General features: G+C 41.6%; 1 protein-coding gene across 3 annotated transcripts in view; it reads right to left on the bottom strand.

Moving 5' to 3' along the window:
* The window catches only part of BCAT1 (branched chain amino acid transaminase 1), a 60,215-nt gene extending 45,243 nt beyond the window's left edge, over positions 1-14,972 (bottom strand). For 2 of the 3 annotated variants that reach the window (XM_088055049.1, XM_088055050.1), the window contains exon 1: positions 14,661-14,972. In XM_088055049.1, coding sequence (XP_087911175.1) covers positions 14,661-14,756 — 96 coding nt within the window. In that variant the 5' untranslated portion in view covers positions 14,757-14,972. The remainder of the gene's footprint in view (positions 1-14,660) is intronic. The other variant, XM_088055051.1, reaches the window with a different exon arrangement.
* Positions 14,973-15,962: the final 990 nt, after the last annotated feature.

Raw genomic sequence — 15,962 nt, 5'->3', positions numbered from 1 at the left:
CAGGAGCAAGAGGCTGGGGTGATGGGCCATGAAGGAGGATGGCTGGGATGATTGCATAAGGGAGCACAGCTGGAAAGATGGAGCGGACTTGGTGGCTGTCTCTCAGCCTTGCTGCATCTTGGGTGGGAACTCCCAGTCCAGATGGGAAAGCCCCAGATCAAAGGTATGGTCCCCTTAAGAAAAGATGCAGAGAAAAACTTTCATTGTCAGCCTGAGATCCCAACTCTTCACAGGGAGCAGCCCTCACCCCACAGGGAGGGCTGGTGCAGGTAGACAGCAGTGTCAGGGACACAGCAGCCACCTCTCCTGCAGCAGCCACCAAAATGTGGGGCTAAGGCTGGGACCACATGGATCACAGGCTGGGAAGCATGACACACCTAAGGCAAGCAACATGATTCTTTTCCCTTTTTTATCTTGGGAATATGGTAAGACATACCAAAAAAAAAGAAGTATCTTCAGTGGACCTTACACAGATCATAGCCTTGCTACCAACAAAAAGTAAAAGCAAACGCCCAGCCACAGCAGATCTCACTTCCTCTGCACTTCCCCCCAGGGAGCCCCCTACATCCCTCCTGCTGCCTTTTCTCAGCTTTAACCCTTCTGTTCCTCTTTTTTTGTCACTCTCTACAGCAAGGCAGGCAATTGTGGCTACAGGACCCTCCCTATCCACTAAAAGAGAATATGCCAAGAGAGATCATAAATCTCTTTACAGTATCCCAGTATGGCTTATCCTTCATTGAAAATATGTTTTATTTGCCTTAAAGCTTAGGGTTTTCTGCACCAGAAAAACAAGACTTTGGCAGAACGTGCACAGGCCTTCAGTGGCAGACCCAAGCAGGACTAAAGTTTTACCCAAAGTGAAAGACACTGAATAATAACAGGTCCTTGATTTACTTGTAATTTTTCAAATACTTCCAAATCCACTGGTAAAATCCCAGAAAGCCTTCATGACACCATCAGTTGACAGTAGTGAAGTATTCCACAGATGAATTCAGCCAACTGATTTTTCTTTGCAATGAATTAGGATGGAGAGTGCGCTGGTTACCAGCTAACAGGATGGGAATTGCCAGCTGTGGAAGAATATCTTAAAGAGCTCCAGCTCCTTTGCTGGCTTTTGTCTAATATCCAGTATGCCAAGTTGGATTTGCTAATAATAATTACTGGTGACAGCAAATACTGACAAGTACTCAACCATTATGCTTCAGTTTCTTCCTGTTGCTGCTTTATGAAGTTGCCCCAAAGCAAGAGTTGGCATTAACACAGAGGACTGAAGCTGGATACAGCTTAATATTCTCTTTCATGATCTTTTTTAAGGATACCAAGCTTGCATGTGAATTTGAAGCACAGACCACCTACAGGAGCAGCCCCTGGGGGCTCCATCGTATTGCCCTTCAGTTCAAGATTACCACTGAACTCAGCAAGTCAACTGTCCAATTTTTGGGCACATGCCATGGGGCCAATCCTGTTCTCCACTAAGTCATTATTTTTTACAGATTTAACTCATATTTAGAGCAAGTAGCTAACTGCCTTTGTCAATCACACTGAGATTAAACTGAGTTAATCCCTCCTTTCTTATTTCTAGAAAGAAATACCACAATTACTTTCTAATTAATGAAGTCATATTTTAATGGTTCCATGGCTTACAAATCTGAAACACGTTGCTAAATGCAATAGAGAAAATTGCTCCCTGGTTTAGTGCCAACATTTCCAAGGGAAATATGCCAAACATAAATTTGCCCTTTGTGTATAATAGCATGGTAGATTTAAAACTGCCTCCATTAAAACACTGATATTATCCCTAAAGATACATTTCAGCCACTGAGTCAATAACTTCTCAGAAGTCACTCAAGACTCAAGCAGCTATCCCATTACACAAGCATGACATTATTTCCTTTGTTGTGCTGTAGAGATATCAGTGTTTTCTCTGTGGTATATGTAACTGCTTTTTCTAAATAGGAAATAGAAGAGTATTTTAAAGTTTTCTTTCATAAATACTGAAAACACACACTGTAAATTACATTACTGTAAAGCCTGTATGAGAACAAGATGTAAAGTCTTAAAATAGATTAAACTTGGTTTAAAAATGGGGTTTATATGTCATTTTATCACTGTGAAATACTACCAAAATAAAGACCTGCTGAGCAGTAATTCTGCTATTATTTTTACAGAAGACCTCAATGCTAAAATGACCATTATAAATCCTTTAGCATTGAGAGAAGTAATCACAATACACTCAGCTGGATAACAGTGCTCCCTCACATTAGCACGTAGTTCCAACCTAACTCTTATACAAGGCAGAGGTAAAGCCTTAGGTGGGAATTTGTGTATGGAACACTTACTGGCCCTTTGGGCAAATTTTAGGCTTAACAGTTGTCACCTGCACTTCTGCTAGAGCTTTCCCAAGCCTGGACATTCAACTCCTGCACTTGGTCCTCAGGCTGCCTTAGACATACACATCTTCAACATCTTCTAGCATCATGATGCTGCAGGCAATGCTTTCCCTGCTGTCTTTGGCACACCTTATCCACCTCTTCTGTGCAGTCAGATCGTTCAGCCTTCTGCTACAAAAATAGGCTCATCTCCTCCCTGAACTCCCCAGGCTTCCTAGACTGCATGAGTGTGCCTTAGCATTTCCTGTGCCTTCACACTTAGGGGCTTTTAAGACACTCAGCAGAAGCATCAATGTCTTTGTTCTTGCTTGGGACTGTCTGTTCTATAAACTGCAGCTCCACCAGGTGCTTTGTCAAACTGCTGTGCTTGGGGTTTAGTTACTCCTTCTCATTGGCTCATCTTCAGTTATGAAACAGGAACTGAAGATTACCAGAAGCTTCATCACTGCGATCTCCAGCTGCAAACCGCATTTCTTTAATCTATAGTGTATGAGATAATTTCTTTTCAAAAAAAAGTCACCACTTCTCAAAATAATTTCCAGCTACTTTTATATGCCACGTACTTTGCCACTCTTTCTCAAAGAAAACTAATTCTTTAATCAGTTATCTGTTCACTGTTGTTTGAGAACTCTTCTGACCACCAGGGAAGAGAAAACTTCCCCTAGCAGAGGGCAAGAGTAAAGAAATAAATTGAAAATAGTGTCTACGTAGCTCACACTTTCAGCTAGGAAATCATACTGGATGCTTTTCAAAACAATTCAAGTTCTGCAGCTTCACAAAATCCTTAGTCATCTTTTTAGGTTTTTTCCAGTCATCTGTGTGAAGTCCCCCAACAGACAGCTCCAATGTCTCCACTCTGAGGGAGATGCCCATCAACAGCACCAGTGCCCTAGCAGAGTACTACCAGTGACAAGGAACATATGGAAACCTAATTTCATGCCCATTAAAGAATTGCAGACAGTGTTTTTTTGGGCAAGAATTGGTTATTCATGGAGGTCAAGAATGTAAAGAAACCAAATAAGCCACGGATACACAGCAATGACTCCACAGAGTTCCTTCTACCAAAGCAAACCCATCTCCTGCTATAAACACCATCCTATCTTGGAGCATTCATTAAGCCCCAGAAAAGATGGATGAGAAATTTCCTCTCAGTCAGAAGTCATATGAAAGACAATTTTCAGTGAACAAAGTCCTTTCTGAGACATTTCTCCAAGCTAAAACAGTGTCTTACTGCTTTTTCCCCATGCCTGCTCCTGGCTACTAAGTGTCTAGGAAATATTTCATGCTCTAATTTGCACTGGAAGGATAATGAAATTAGAACACTTGCCAGATTGCAGGAATACAGCAGATCAATAAATCCAATACATGACTCACACTCTGGTACTGCCTACAGGCAAGCCAAATGAGGTGTGTGATGACAGGTACTTTGTCATTCACAGCCATACAAACCAGAACTGCCTTCATGCTCCAGGTATAAAATAGAATGCAATGTGCACAAATGCCATATATTCTGTGTATTGACACAGTCAGACAAAAACACTTCCATGATTCTGAAACAGCTTTTATCTGTCCCTAGGAAATGTTAATACAATTTGGCAGCCATATCATATAAAAGATGAATTTGCAGAAAAGAAACACACTAATAATGTTCGCAGCTAAACAAAAAAACAAACCAAAACCAAACCAAAATAAAAAAACCCCACACACACTGTCAGAATGAGAGAAGTTGCTGAAGAGCCAAATGATATAATACTATTTTTAATATAAACTATTTTTTTATTTATTTAATGAAAGATTTCCATAGTTTTAGAAGCTCATTTATGGAAGCCAAGAGCTAGGCAAGTTTATCTCAGCTCTCATGGGAGTAAGTGCATGATATAAAAGCATTTTAATCCTGTCTTTATACTGCAGATATGTGAACATGAACATACACATGTCCGTGCTTCCATGCAAGTGTCACCAAATCCATTTGTTGGGCAAGGCCATTTACACAATTTACAGAGCTAATTTCTGCACTTCCAATATATTTTTTAAGACTTTTCCTCCTCACACAGATCTTCCCTGATGCCTTGGCATTATCACCTTACTGTAGCTGCTTGTTCAACCTTGGGCTGGCTCTAATGTTGGTTAAACAGAAGCTGTGCAATGACAGCATACAACAAAGAAAAACACAAGGCAACTAGTGTAGCAGAAAAAGAAGGCTTCCACACTATTTAATAATAACTTTGCTTCACAGTGAAGGCATTGGGGCTTAGAAAATACAAGAGGTTTTATGTCCAAGAAAGCCACATTGCATGAAATAAGGCTGAATTGAAATAGATTGTAATTAAATAGGTCAAAAAAATAATGCACTTATCCCTGATGTAAGCAGTTTATTTGCTTTAATTTAAACCAGTTTAATTGGTTTGACTAAAACTGAAATAGGTTCTTCTTAAAACAAGCATCACTATTTTTATTATACTTAAATAAAAGAATTCAGATTATATGAGCACAGCTTACTGGTTAGAAAAACCTTAAAACAGAGACCATCAAGAAGTGGAAACATTCAGCTAGTCCACCCAAGACTCATGTTTAATAACATCTATAGCTGTATCACACCTGTAAAAGCAGACAAACTTGGTTCCACAAAAACAAATAAATGCAGAACAATATTTGCAAAGTAAAGCCATTACAAGCAGAACTCTGGTGAAAAACCTCTCATAAAACTAATGTCAATTTTTTCACTCAGTGCTTAAATTAATATTTGAGTAAGTTCAATAATGCCTGAACTGATGCAGAAGAAAGCTTGTCTCTGTTCACTTGAGAGATAACAAGGCTAAGCAAGGTGAAGGAGTTCTACTCCTGAAGTCCAAAAAGAACGTGTTCCTGACAAGCTGAATTATCAAGAATCCTAAAGGAACAAAGAGATCAGCAGAAGTAGAAAACAAATTAATTTGCTGAAACTAACCCTAAGGAGAACCTGACCAGGGATCTATTCAGCTTCAGGCTGAATTAATTTCGTCACAAATTTAAGAAAAATTTACAACATGAGCTGTGAATTACAATCATACACCATGGAGTCTGAAATGTGATCGTTCCCAATTGAAAGATACTGAAAACCTCCCACCAGTCCCATCCAACACAAGTCATAAAGCAGCTGTAATATCTGTGTGGTGCCCCTTTATTCAATAGTCAGTTTGGTCTTAATTCATTTCTTGCACATCCATACAATTCTCCTTCCTATTTTCTTTGCAGAAATAGGCAAGTACATTAAAGAAATCCTCTTTACAAATGGCCTCCAAGTGCAGTGTGCTTTAACCTTGATTTCTAAGTGCACTGCTCACATTGTTCTTGATTGTTTTCCTTCTTATGACCCTTCTATTGCTCTATCACTCCCCAGTGACATTTCCTCTGTCTTCACAGTTTACTGGCTTTTTCCTTCTGATTTGGAAAAACAGCCTCGTACAATGAGGGGAAGAGGCAGATGACCTAATGGAGCTCTTCCATCTCCAACTCCTATGCACAGTGCCTCTAAGTGACTCTTTTGTTGGTTTGTTTGTCCCTTCTAGCATAATTAGGTTTTTAACAAGTGCATTGTTTGCTAGAATGGCATGAAAGAAAACATGTTAAAGCAACCAGCTAGATCTAGTTGACCTATAAATTAATCTGCCTGTTTTCTAACTAGATAGTGTCTCATGGCTTTATGATAAAGTGGTTGCTCAAACAAAATAAATTGAATTCTGAAAGACACCACAGTTTTATTGCCTTCAGGCCTGGTTCTTTGGTAGGAGATCTTTCGCATCAAACTTGCAACAAGAAAGGGTATAAATGTTACATGCTTTCCCCTAGCACTGTAGCAGGGTTTTGTTCTTTATCACAAGCCTGGGTTCATTATGTTTTCTCTAACATTTCTCTTTTCTCATGTATTCTATAATGCCAGGTACTGAATTAGCATTTTCAGTTTTTAGTAAAATTAAGCAGGATGCACTTTTAACTGCACTGTTATACCAGAAAAGATAAGCCTAAGCACAAAAGGAACAATTTGTTTGTTTTCCTTGAAGATTCAGTTACACTGACTGTATTTTTCATTCTGAAACAGCTGTACAGATAAATGACAGATCTGATTTAAAGATGCATAAAACGTAGCTTGCAATTTATTTGTGAAATTGCCTGATAGTGGAAACTCCACATAGATTCTGCAGCTGATGACCAAGGCAATTGGCTTTATGCAATTACCAAACGAAAATATAAATAACATGAAGGCATAGAGAGCAGAAACAAATCAAATCATTGTCTGAAGTTACTGAGGGCTTAGAACTGGAAGCAAACAATTTAGTGCAGGAGACCAAAGCTTCTGCAGTTTGCAATAAATCATTGTAAACTCCTGGGGGGGAAAACCCAACTAAACCACAGCAAAGACAGTGATGGATTCCAAAATGAGAACTGACATGCTCAAAGGAAAAAGCTAGCAGACAAAAACCTGTTTTTAAGGACACAGTCGTGTTTGCAAGCTCCTTCATAACTACAGCAGCACCAGGAGAAGCACGAGGTCAGGCCTGAATCACTGGCCTGTATAAGGGGTCATTTGTAGCTATTCTCAGAGTGCTCAGACCGTGTCCCATTTAAGTCCATTCTCCACTGGAATAAAGGTTTACATAAGACACTGAGGAAAGATGAATGACACACTGAAAACAAAAGCTCTGTGGAGGAAAAAACAGAACAGCTTTTGGAGGAAGAAGGAGTTACTTTTTTCCTCATAAGTCCTGTGTACAGTCCCACTAGAGATCACAGAACTGTAACTTACACAGCTGTCTCTCAAATGCAAGTGCACATGTGGTTGCTAGTGTGTAAAGGGCTGACACAGGCTGGCTTGATACCACACCTAGCCCTGGTGACTTTGCATGGCCTATTTAATCACAGCCCATTATCAAATACCACTGCTGAAAAGCACAACTTTCTGCAGTGTGTTGGCTGTTAGCACTGTTATTCCCTGTCCCTGTTTCCCAAGAGGCTGGTATGCCTGAAGTGTCCAACAGATGAAGCTGATAAGGCATGGCAGCAGCTATCCAACCTGGGGATCTGAATGGGCTCAAATCTGCAGGTACACTCTGCTCCACTAGTCAGAGAGTGCTCCTTATAAACACATTTCTCTGCTGTGCCACTCTTCTCAAATGTCTCAGCAAAGCCCCATTTCTCTGCTTGCTGGCAGAACAGTGCACACCCAGATGTGGGTTCTGCCTGGACATTCGGCCACAATGCTGCAGAGGAGGAAAAAACAAACAAACAACCCCAAAAAACCAAAACAAAACACAGAAGGACAGCAAGCTTTCCAGAAATGCTGCAAAATACTGTGATCTCTTGGATTCTGATGGTGGGTTGCAACTGTTTGTTCCAGATAAAGAATGGAGACCTTCATTATTTATAAGCTTTAAAGGACTCTTCTCACTGTAAGACCTGGAAGCCTGGCTCTACAGTCCTAACACCTAGGTGAAAGAAGGCATAAGCATCCATCTCTTCTACAAACAGGAAATTGAGGCAAGGATTGCCCCACCGGCACACTTCACCCTGCCTGGCAGCAGCCTCAGGGAATTCACTGGGGTGCCAGAATAGGGTCTGCACAGCTCCCCAGGAGCTAAAATATACCCATCGAATCCATTACAGTTCTTCTCAAGGAAGATTTACAATTGGTTTGGCTGTTTACTGATTTACAATGGGTTTGGCTGTTCACTGCTCACAGCTATAACCTATTCAAGTTTCTTGCCTAACAACACAAATTGATGGCTGCAGAACACCTGCCTATACCAGCTCCAGTGGGTTTTAAGCCTGCCATAATTGGTTTGAAGCTATGGGAGACCTCTCCAAAGCCTGCATTATACCCCTGTGATGTGTGTTCTGCTGATTGCAAAACTGCCCTGATTTGTTTCAACTGGACACAGTTCAACAAATTCAAAGCAGCGAAATTGAAGCTTTCCTCTTGATGTAAAGGGCACTAGGAACAGAGCTAAGTCAAAGGGAAAATCCTTGGGACCTGTTTGAGGACAGCATCTACAATAATGTTCTTGTTCCAATAACAATAGAGAGGGAGCATATTTGCATGATAGATGTTCAGCTCAGAATATGCTAAGAACTTAATTGCTTTACATCCTTTATGAGTTGCAGAGGCTGTAACAGAAGGTAATAAGCATTATCCACCATACCAAACAAATGTAAATAATCCCATGGAAACTTACTAACAAGCCAGGAAAAGCTGGGCACAACTACAGGATCACGGCAGTGTCACACATTACTCCCTTGAATGTGGTACAACAACACCCAGAAGAAGCTGTTTTTCTCCATATAATCTGCTCAAAATAGGTAAAATATTTCAAACTAGTGACAGAACCAGATATCCCATCTACTTAATATATATTCAACTCTGTAACAACTCTGTGACAGGGAAAAATCATGGATTATAACACTTCAAAATTTCGGAGCCGTGTTAACCTTATCCTATGTGTCCTTTCTAAACAACGTGAGCAAGTCCTTCATCTGAAATCCCCTATCATTTGTTGACAGTACCCAGAGCAAACTGGATGCTGCCCAGGGAATCTGAGAGCAAAATATCACTCAGCACATTAAAAGTGGCTTTGGAAAAGTGTGGTCACAGACGAGGTATTTGTAGAGGTGTCAGCATTAAGCACACATGAAGTACACAAAATGAAGAGAGGACCTTTGCCCAAATCACAGCATGGTTAAAGCTGTAACAAACATAAACCAGGAGCGATGCAGTCTCTATTAGAAAAATAACAGCTTTGAAATGGTAAGAAATGGCACTGGAAATGAAGATAATAAACTGGCCTATGACAAGTAACATAGGCTTGTCCTCCTACAATTCAACATCTGTATCAATTATCAAACAGCTCCACAAATCTAAATTGACAAATGACTCATTTATAACATGAATGAAGTGGTCTATGAGGCTTCAATACACGTGAACGTAATTTTTCACATTTCAGAATGTATGAAGCTAATCTTGAGCACCTTAAAAGTTTTAGCACCTTTAATCTTGAGCACCTTAGAACTGCATCTGATTTGTCCACTGCTGAAATCCAGTTCACTTGGAAATGGCAGGACAGAACATTCATTTTATATGTACGCTCTAATAAATATTTTGCCCAATTAACATGATGAGAACATTGCTGGCTTCAGCACAACACCTTAATAGAAAATCCAAAAGAAAACAATTGTAAATGCTAATTTGCAGCTTAGTGAGCAACCAGAAAGGGATGCTGTTACAGAACTTCTATCTTCAGGTGTCAAGAGAATCAAACTGTAAATGTTAAAAATGGTCTCAGAAAAACTGCTGAAATATAAAGGATAATATTAAAAATACAGATTACATACTCATGATGGATTAATGCCTCAAATACATGAATATACATGAATATAGTTATGGGTCTTTTTCTGCATGCATGTACACATGCAGCTGTACAACTGTGGCAAAACTGTGCCTGTATCCACTACATGTAGCAACACCCTGTGCTAAGACTATTACTTCATGCTTATTCATGTTTTCTAGCTTTTACCCTCTACATTTCAGGCAATACTTTCTAGTAATTAGGAAAGGATTTGTCAAATTTTAAGCAGGCATTGCCACAGGGCAGAATTCAGAAGGATTGTGATGCTGATAATTTGATAATAAATCTTCATGTTCTGTTCTCAAAAAATAATTATGGTACTCTGAACTATAAATTTATTAAGATAGTTTACAATAAATGAACTATAAACTAGAGAGCCTAGTAAAAAAATACTTACACTTTTCTTCATCCAGGATCAAAAACTTTCCTCTTCACCAGTTTTCGCCAAACTTTAAAATCAGGGAAGTAAAACCTGCATCATGCATCTGGTAGGAAATTTACTTAGCAACTGGCCTGCTAGTTATGTTGATAATAACTTCATAGTAAATATTAACACTTGAAGTTTCTTTTCCATACTCATTTGATTAAGAATATCCTTTATTATAATGGAGGTTGAGAAACTCTACATCAAAAGAAATTGTATTGTTACCACTGATTTTAGGTGGAATACCTATAATTTTTTATTAATTGTATGAAGATAAGCAATTGTATCATTTTATAAGAGTAGAATCTGAAATTTCATGTGGTAGCCTTATAGATTGAATTTCAGATGCAGCAATTTCAAGCTCACATTACTGAAAATCAAAAATATCTCTTTTTTTTCAGTGCTTTATAGTTTTCCAGCTTAACCTCCTCTATTAAGCACATGCACTTCCTCAAGATAATAAAGAAAATAATATTACTATACTGACATGTTAAAGAATATACCTTCTGCAAGGAAATCTGCCTACAGTGGTGACTTTAAACACCACCTTTACACAGTCTTCTTTGTGCTGTTAAAAGCCAAGCATTCAGGGCTCTGGAAAAATATGTGCTGGTCCACACCACTGGGTGTGTCAAAAACTAAGACTGGATTTAAAAAAACTTAGTTTATAAGGTTTTTCTCAGGACTACAGGAAAATCCAGGTTCAAAGGGACCTCAGAATGTCTTTAATTCAACCTCCTTCTCAAAGCAGGGTGGGCTCTGAGCTCAGACCAGGTTTCTAAGGCTTGATCCAGGCTGAGTCTTGAGAGCTCCTGTGGGTGGAGACTGCACAGTCTCTCTTGGTAACCCACTTCCCACCTGTGCTTGTGGAGAGAATTTTTTCCTTATACCCCACCTGAACCTTTTTTGTTTAAGTTAATGTCATTGTCTCTTGTCCTCTGGCCATAGAGCACTGCTGAGCCTGGCCCCATCTCCATCATTTTCCTCTAGACTGTGGAAAGCTGCTAGTACAGCATTCCAGATCCTTCTCCAGACTGAACACACTCTGTTCTTTCAAATTCTCAGTGCCAAAGATTAAAAAAACTTCATTCTCAGTAAGAGTAATGCAAATTCAAACATTTTTTACAGAAGTGGTGACTCTTAACACAACGTTCTAAATGAAATTAAACAAGAGGACATGATTTGTGTGGCAGTGACATCTCTGAATCCTAGTGGAAATTATTCCAATCAGAACCTTCTGGAATTAAACCCTATTTGTATACCACCAAAACAGTTTTCTGTGCTTACTAGGAAAGTTTTTATCAATATTGTGTGTGGCATCCTCTAATAGGCAAAATAAATTAGCAGTAGCTGTGTACCTGCTGAGAAGCTGTATGCTGCCCTTCATTAATACTTCAGGTATACTCTAAGATAAAACTCAGAACACACCACAGACCTCATGGGAAGAAGTAAATGAGTAACTCTGTTGGAATGGTATTACGATATTAGTTTGCAAAACTAGTAATAAACTATGGGCCAAGATGCACCAAAAAAAACAGATGGGTATAACTTATTGGTAATTTTTAAAGATAGTTTCAACTGTTCTCATGTTAAATTTTGGATCCTCTGATGTACACACCAAAGGGGGCTTTCCATAAGCATAATACTGGATTTTCCTCAGCAACAGCATATGGTAATACTTCCTAAATTGCCCTTCTGCAACAGGTGCTCTATTTTATGATGTAATTTTACCTAGACCTTTAATGTATAAAGCCATAAAATAATGAGGTTGTTTCCAAGGTAAATGGGGCCACACATTCACTTCATCCTACGTTAGAATGGGAGGCATCGAGGTGCAAACATGGAAGTGACTATGAACATAACATATTAGGATCACATACTACTTTGATTTATGCTCAACTACCACCTAAAGTCAGACTTTTAAGATGAAGTTTGGGCATTTAACCTCTCCAGTACAGCTATCGTTGCAAGTGGGTAGCCACAATTCATTATCAAAAGCCACACTCTGTACTGAGTGCCTTGAACTCATAGAGCTGCCTGCTGAGCTTATCCAGCAGCGCGAAGAACATGATGTGTCACTGTGGCAACATGAACGTGCCAGTCCTCACATCTGTGGCCTAAGAAGGCTGATTGTGCAAATTTTACAGATAGAATTTACTGCTTGGCTCCCTCATTTTGATCCTGAAGGTCCTAGCCTCAAACCTACTGGTAATTTTCAGCATTATATTTTCAGCTATGATTATTCATTTAAGAAAATGGCATAACACAGGGAAGCTATGAAAGTGTCTGTTCCAATTCTTTACCATGCCCACATCTCCTAATTTGTTTTAAAATGCCTGAATAAATGCAAAGCACCTGAGTGTTTACACAGTTAATTAGCTGATTTAACTCCTTTCCTAACATTATCCTCCCAGGGATAAATTAATGACTAATGAAATCCATCTGAATTATTTTCATCTATCTAATTAAACAAAGGATACAGCCTATTTTAACAAGATACCAGTTGTGTTAAAGCGACCTTATGACTTTGCAATCTTCTCTTTTATCTATGGCCTTGCAGTATATTTCAATGCTCAATTTCCATGGGAAAAAAATCAGCATATCCACTGGATCACACAGAAGTGCTAGGCCTGTCAGTAACAATCAGTGCATTAGGTGGACAAGGCAGAGACTGCAGAAACTGGAGGCATAATTCATTTCTTATACATTACTTTAAACAGGACAGAAAGGGATGTGGTTGAGCTGGAAATAGTTCAAGGAAAAATGGAGGGTTGTGACTAAACGCAGGAAATCATGAAGAGAGAGATGAAGGGACAAGGAGGTGAAATAATGCTGTTGATTAGGTTATTTATAAATGTATCGGGTTTTACATAAGTATGGTGATAATCAAATCATAATTTTCTGTACCTATGATGAATTCTCTACAAACACACAGTGACAGCCAGAACACTGAAGGTCTGACAGTCTGAACAGATGAGGCAAATAAAGGGTAAAGGGCTCAGACAGCGCTGACTTGCCCAAGGCCACATCACTTCCAAGAGGCAAGAGTGTCCTTTTACTGCTGTAGCTATTGCTTCCTTCCATGTCTTCTACAGTAAAAAAGATAAAGCGAAGGTCAGGTTTGTGCAGGTGAGAAGAACCCAACAAGATGTCAGTGCTACTTTCAGCATACAGGTTGGTAGGTCTGTAGTTTTCCTGTTCCTCATTTTTTCTGTGAGGCCATGCCAGAGCATTCCTATCAGGTGCTGGAGGACACACTGGAAACCAAAGCTCTGTCCCTTTTCCTGGCACACAACAGGTACATCAGAAGTGATATAAAACACGACAGTCGGCCCCCTCCTTGAGAAGCTCCATTCTGTCTCTGAGTATTGTGGTTGGGAGAGCTCCTGGGTATTTTCCCTGAGTAGTTTCAGACCAGTTTTTTACCATGGCTGGTCTGCCACTCTCCAGCTGCAGGGAGGGCAAACGGGGCTATGACAGCATCCTAAGGCTCCTCCATGCTAGCCCTGCCACCATGAGTAGCAACTGCACCACTGCCAGAGACACCCAGGGGACAGCACTGCTGGATGTGAGGAACACTTGCTATCAGCAGCAGAGAGGAGCTGGGGAGACACCTGCCTGTCACATACCTGCTGCTGTGCCTATACTCCATCTGCAAGTGACCCAAGGAAAGCAAAGAACCCAGCCGCAGTTTTCCTCAGCTGTTAACTTTGGCATCAGACTGCAGCTGTGCAGTTCCCAGTCAGCCCAGCACAGACCTTCCTCAAAACCCAAGCATTACTGCAGCTGTTGCTGTGGCTGTGATGTTCCCTGGGTGTAACTGAAAAGCACCCGTGATAACTCCATGCCCTTTGCCTTGACCAGGAAGACTTCTTTTTAATCCCCAAATCAGGTCACTAAGCTGAAGAACATAAACATGACATTTACAAAAGGACAGTGCCCACAGATGCCCATCTGACACAATAGTGTTTGCTACCGACAACTCCTCTTCCATGATTTAAAGTTATTTCTGACATTACTCAAAACCTCAAAAGCACATGTTATTGGATTTTACCCACAGTCTATTTTAGTACAAGGGCACACATAAGAGCTTTAACAAACTCACAGGCATAAAAAGGCTTGATGTCTGCCAGAGGACCATAACCTTTGCAGGCTTTTGGTTTGTTGGTTTTTTGTTCGTTTTGTTTGGGGTTTTTAAAATAATTCAGAGTCCCATAGACAAGAAATTCAAGCCAAAGGAAATCATACACCTTCCCTTCCCCCTTCTCCATCCCCCCTCATTATTTCTTTTCCACAGAATTACTTCTTTTCCACACATGCTGTCTGCAATGAAAGAGCAGGGAAAGAGATAAAATCACACACAATCTGCCTCTGACTTTCAAACAACAAATCCGTCGGGGACAGAAATCCCCTTCTCAAAGCACAATAAATCGGAGCACTAAAATCTGTAAACACAAATCGGCGACCTACCGATTTGCCAGGGAAAAACCCCTCTGCTGCTCCGTATCGCCGGAAGGATGGACGAGTGAATTCGTGGAGGAAACCCGCTCCGCTTACCTTGATCATGCTGGCAGTCGGGGGAGATGTTCCTGCCGGGCTCTCGGCGGGATGGAGCCGGCGGATCGCCGAGCCCCGGGGGCGGATACAGCGACAGCGGCGCTGCGCGGGATCGGGGCCGGCCGGAGCGCCCGCTGCTGCCGCCGGGGCTGGGGCTGCTGCCCGGACTGCTGCTGCTGGGGCTGCTGCCCGGACTGCTGCTGCGGGGGCTGCCGCTCGGACTGTCGGGGCTGGGGCTGCTGCCGGGCTCGGATTGCATCAGCGGGCGAGGGCGGCGCGCACGGCGGGCGCTGGGGAAGCGCGGCGAGGGGCTGGGGGCCGCCCCGCCCCGCTGCTCCCGGCGGCACACACACCTCCCCCGCCCGCCGAAGCCTCGGGAAGCAGCGGCACGACCGAGCCGCACCTTCACCTCGGCGGGGTCAGCCCGGCTCTAAAATGGTCCCGCATGGTGCGCGGCGCCGGCCGAGCGGAGATAATTACGTGCTTGTGCTGTAATTCAAGCTGAGGGCGACACGTTTTCCTTCAGCAAGCGTTAACCAACTCATCGTGTTCTGAGTCATTTCCTCTGTCTCGCGTCCGACTCGGCTGACACACCAGCACCTCACAGTTATCCCTCCCATCACCGGCTCTTCCTCGTTTCCCCTCGCCGAGGCTCCGGGCACGGCTGGTGCTTAACGCCCCGGCGCTGCCACCCAACGCGGGCTGGGGGGACACACGACCCATTTTATCTGGAATTAGCGGGGCTGCCAGGTGTTTCTCTGCTCACCCGTGCCCCCAGTCCATGCTGAAGCTCTGGTGTGTACCTGTGCAGCTCTGCACGCCCCTGGGAGCCACCACTCCTGCCTTAGCTCCCAGTTCTGGTACCTGGCAGGCAGCTGACCAGCACCCGAAGACAGGAGAATAAATACAGCAGCCTGTCCACTGCATTGCTTCTACCCGTGCCTGTGAAACTAATAAAAAACAAACAAACAAAAAAAAACCAAACAAAAAAACCCCACGAATTTTTCAGAGAAAATACTACTGTAATGTTCACAAAGTGCTCACTTTTATCATAACTGATCTTACATTTAAGTCTTTTCTTCTTTTACTAATGTTTTTGTAAAGGTTTTCCCCTTCTGATCTCCTTTAGAGTTGTAGGAAGCCATCTCATCTCTAGTGTGATTGTCAGAAGAGCCAAGTTCTGCTTTGTACAACGTACATGAATTATTCTCTGTT

This window comes from Pseudopodoces humilis, chromosome 5 (assembly GCF_049639895.1).
Source record: "Pseudopodoces humilis isolate 2021_Gansu_Grassland_sample_001 chromosome 5, ASM4963989v1, whole genome shotgun sequence".
NCBI classification, from domain to species: domain Eukaryota; kingdom Metazoa; phylum Chordata; class Aves; order Passeriformes; family Paridae; genus Pseudopodoces; species Pseudopodoces humilis.
The sequence above is the reverse complement of the archived record's forward strand: the minus strand, read 5'-3'. Positions and strand labels throughout refer to the sequence as shown.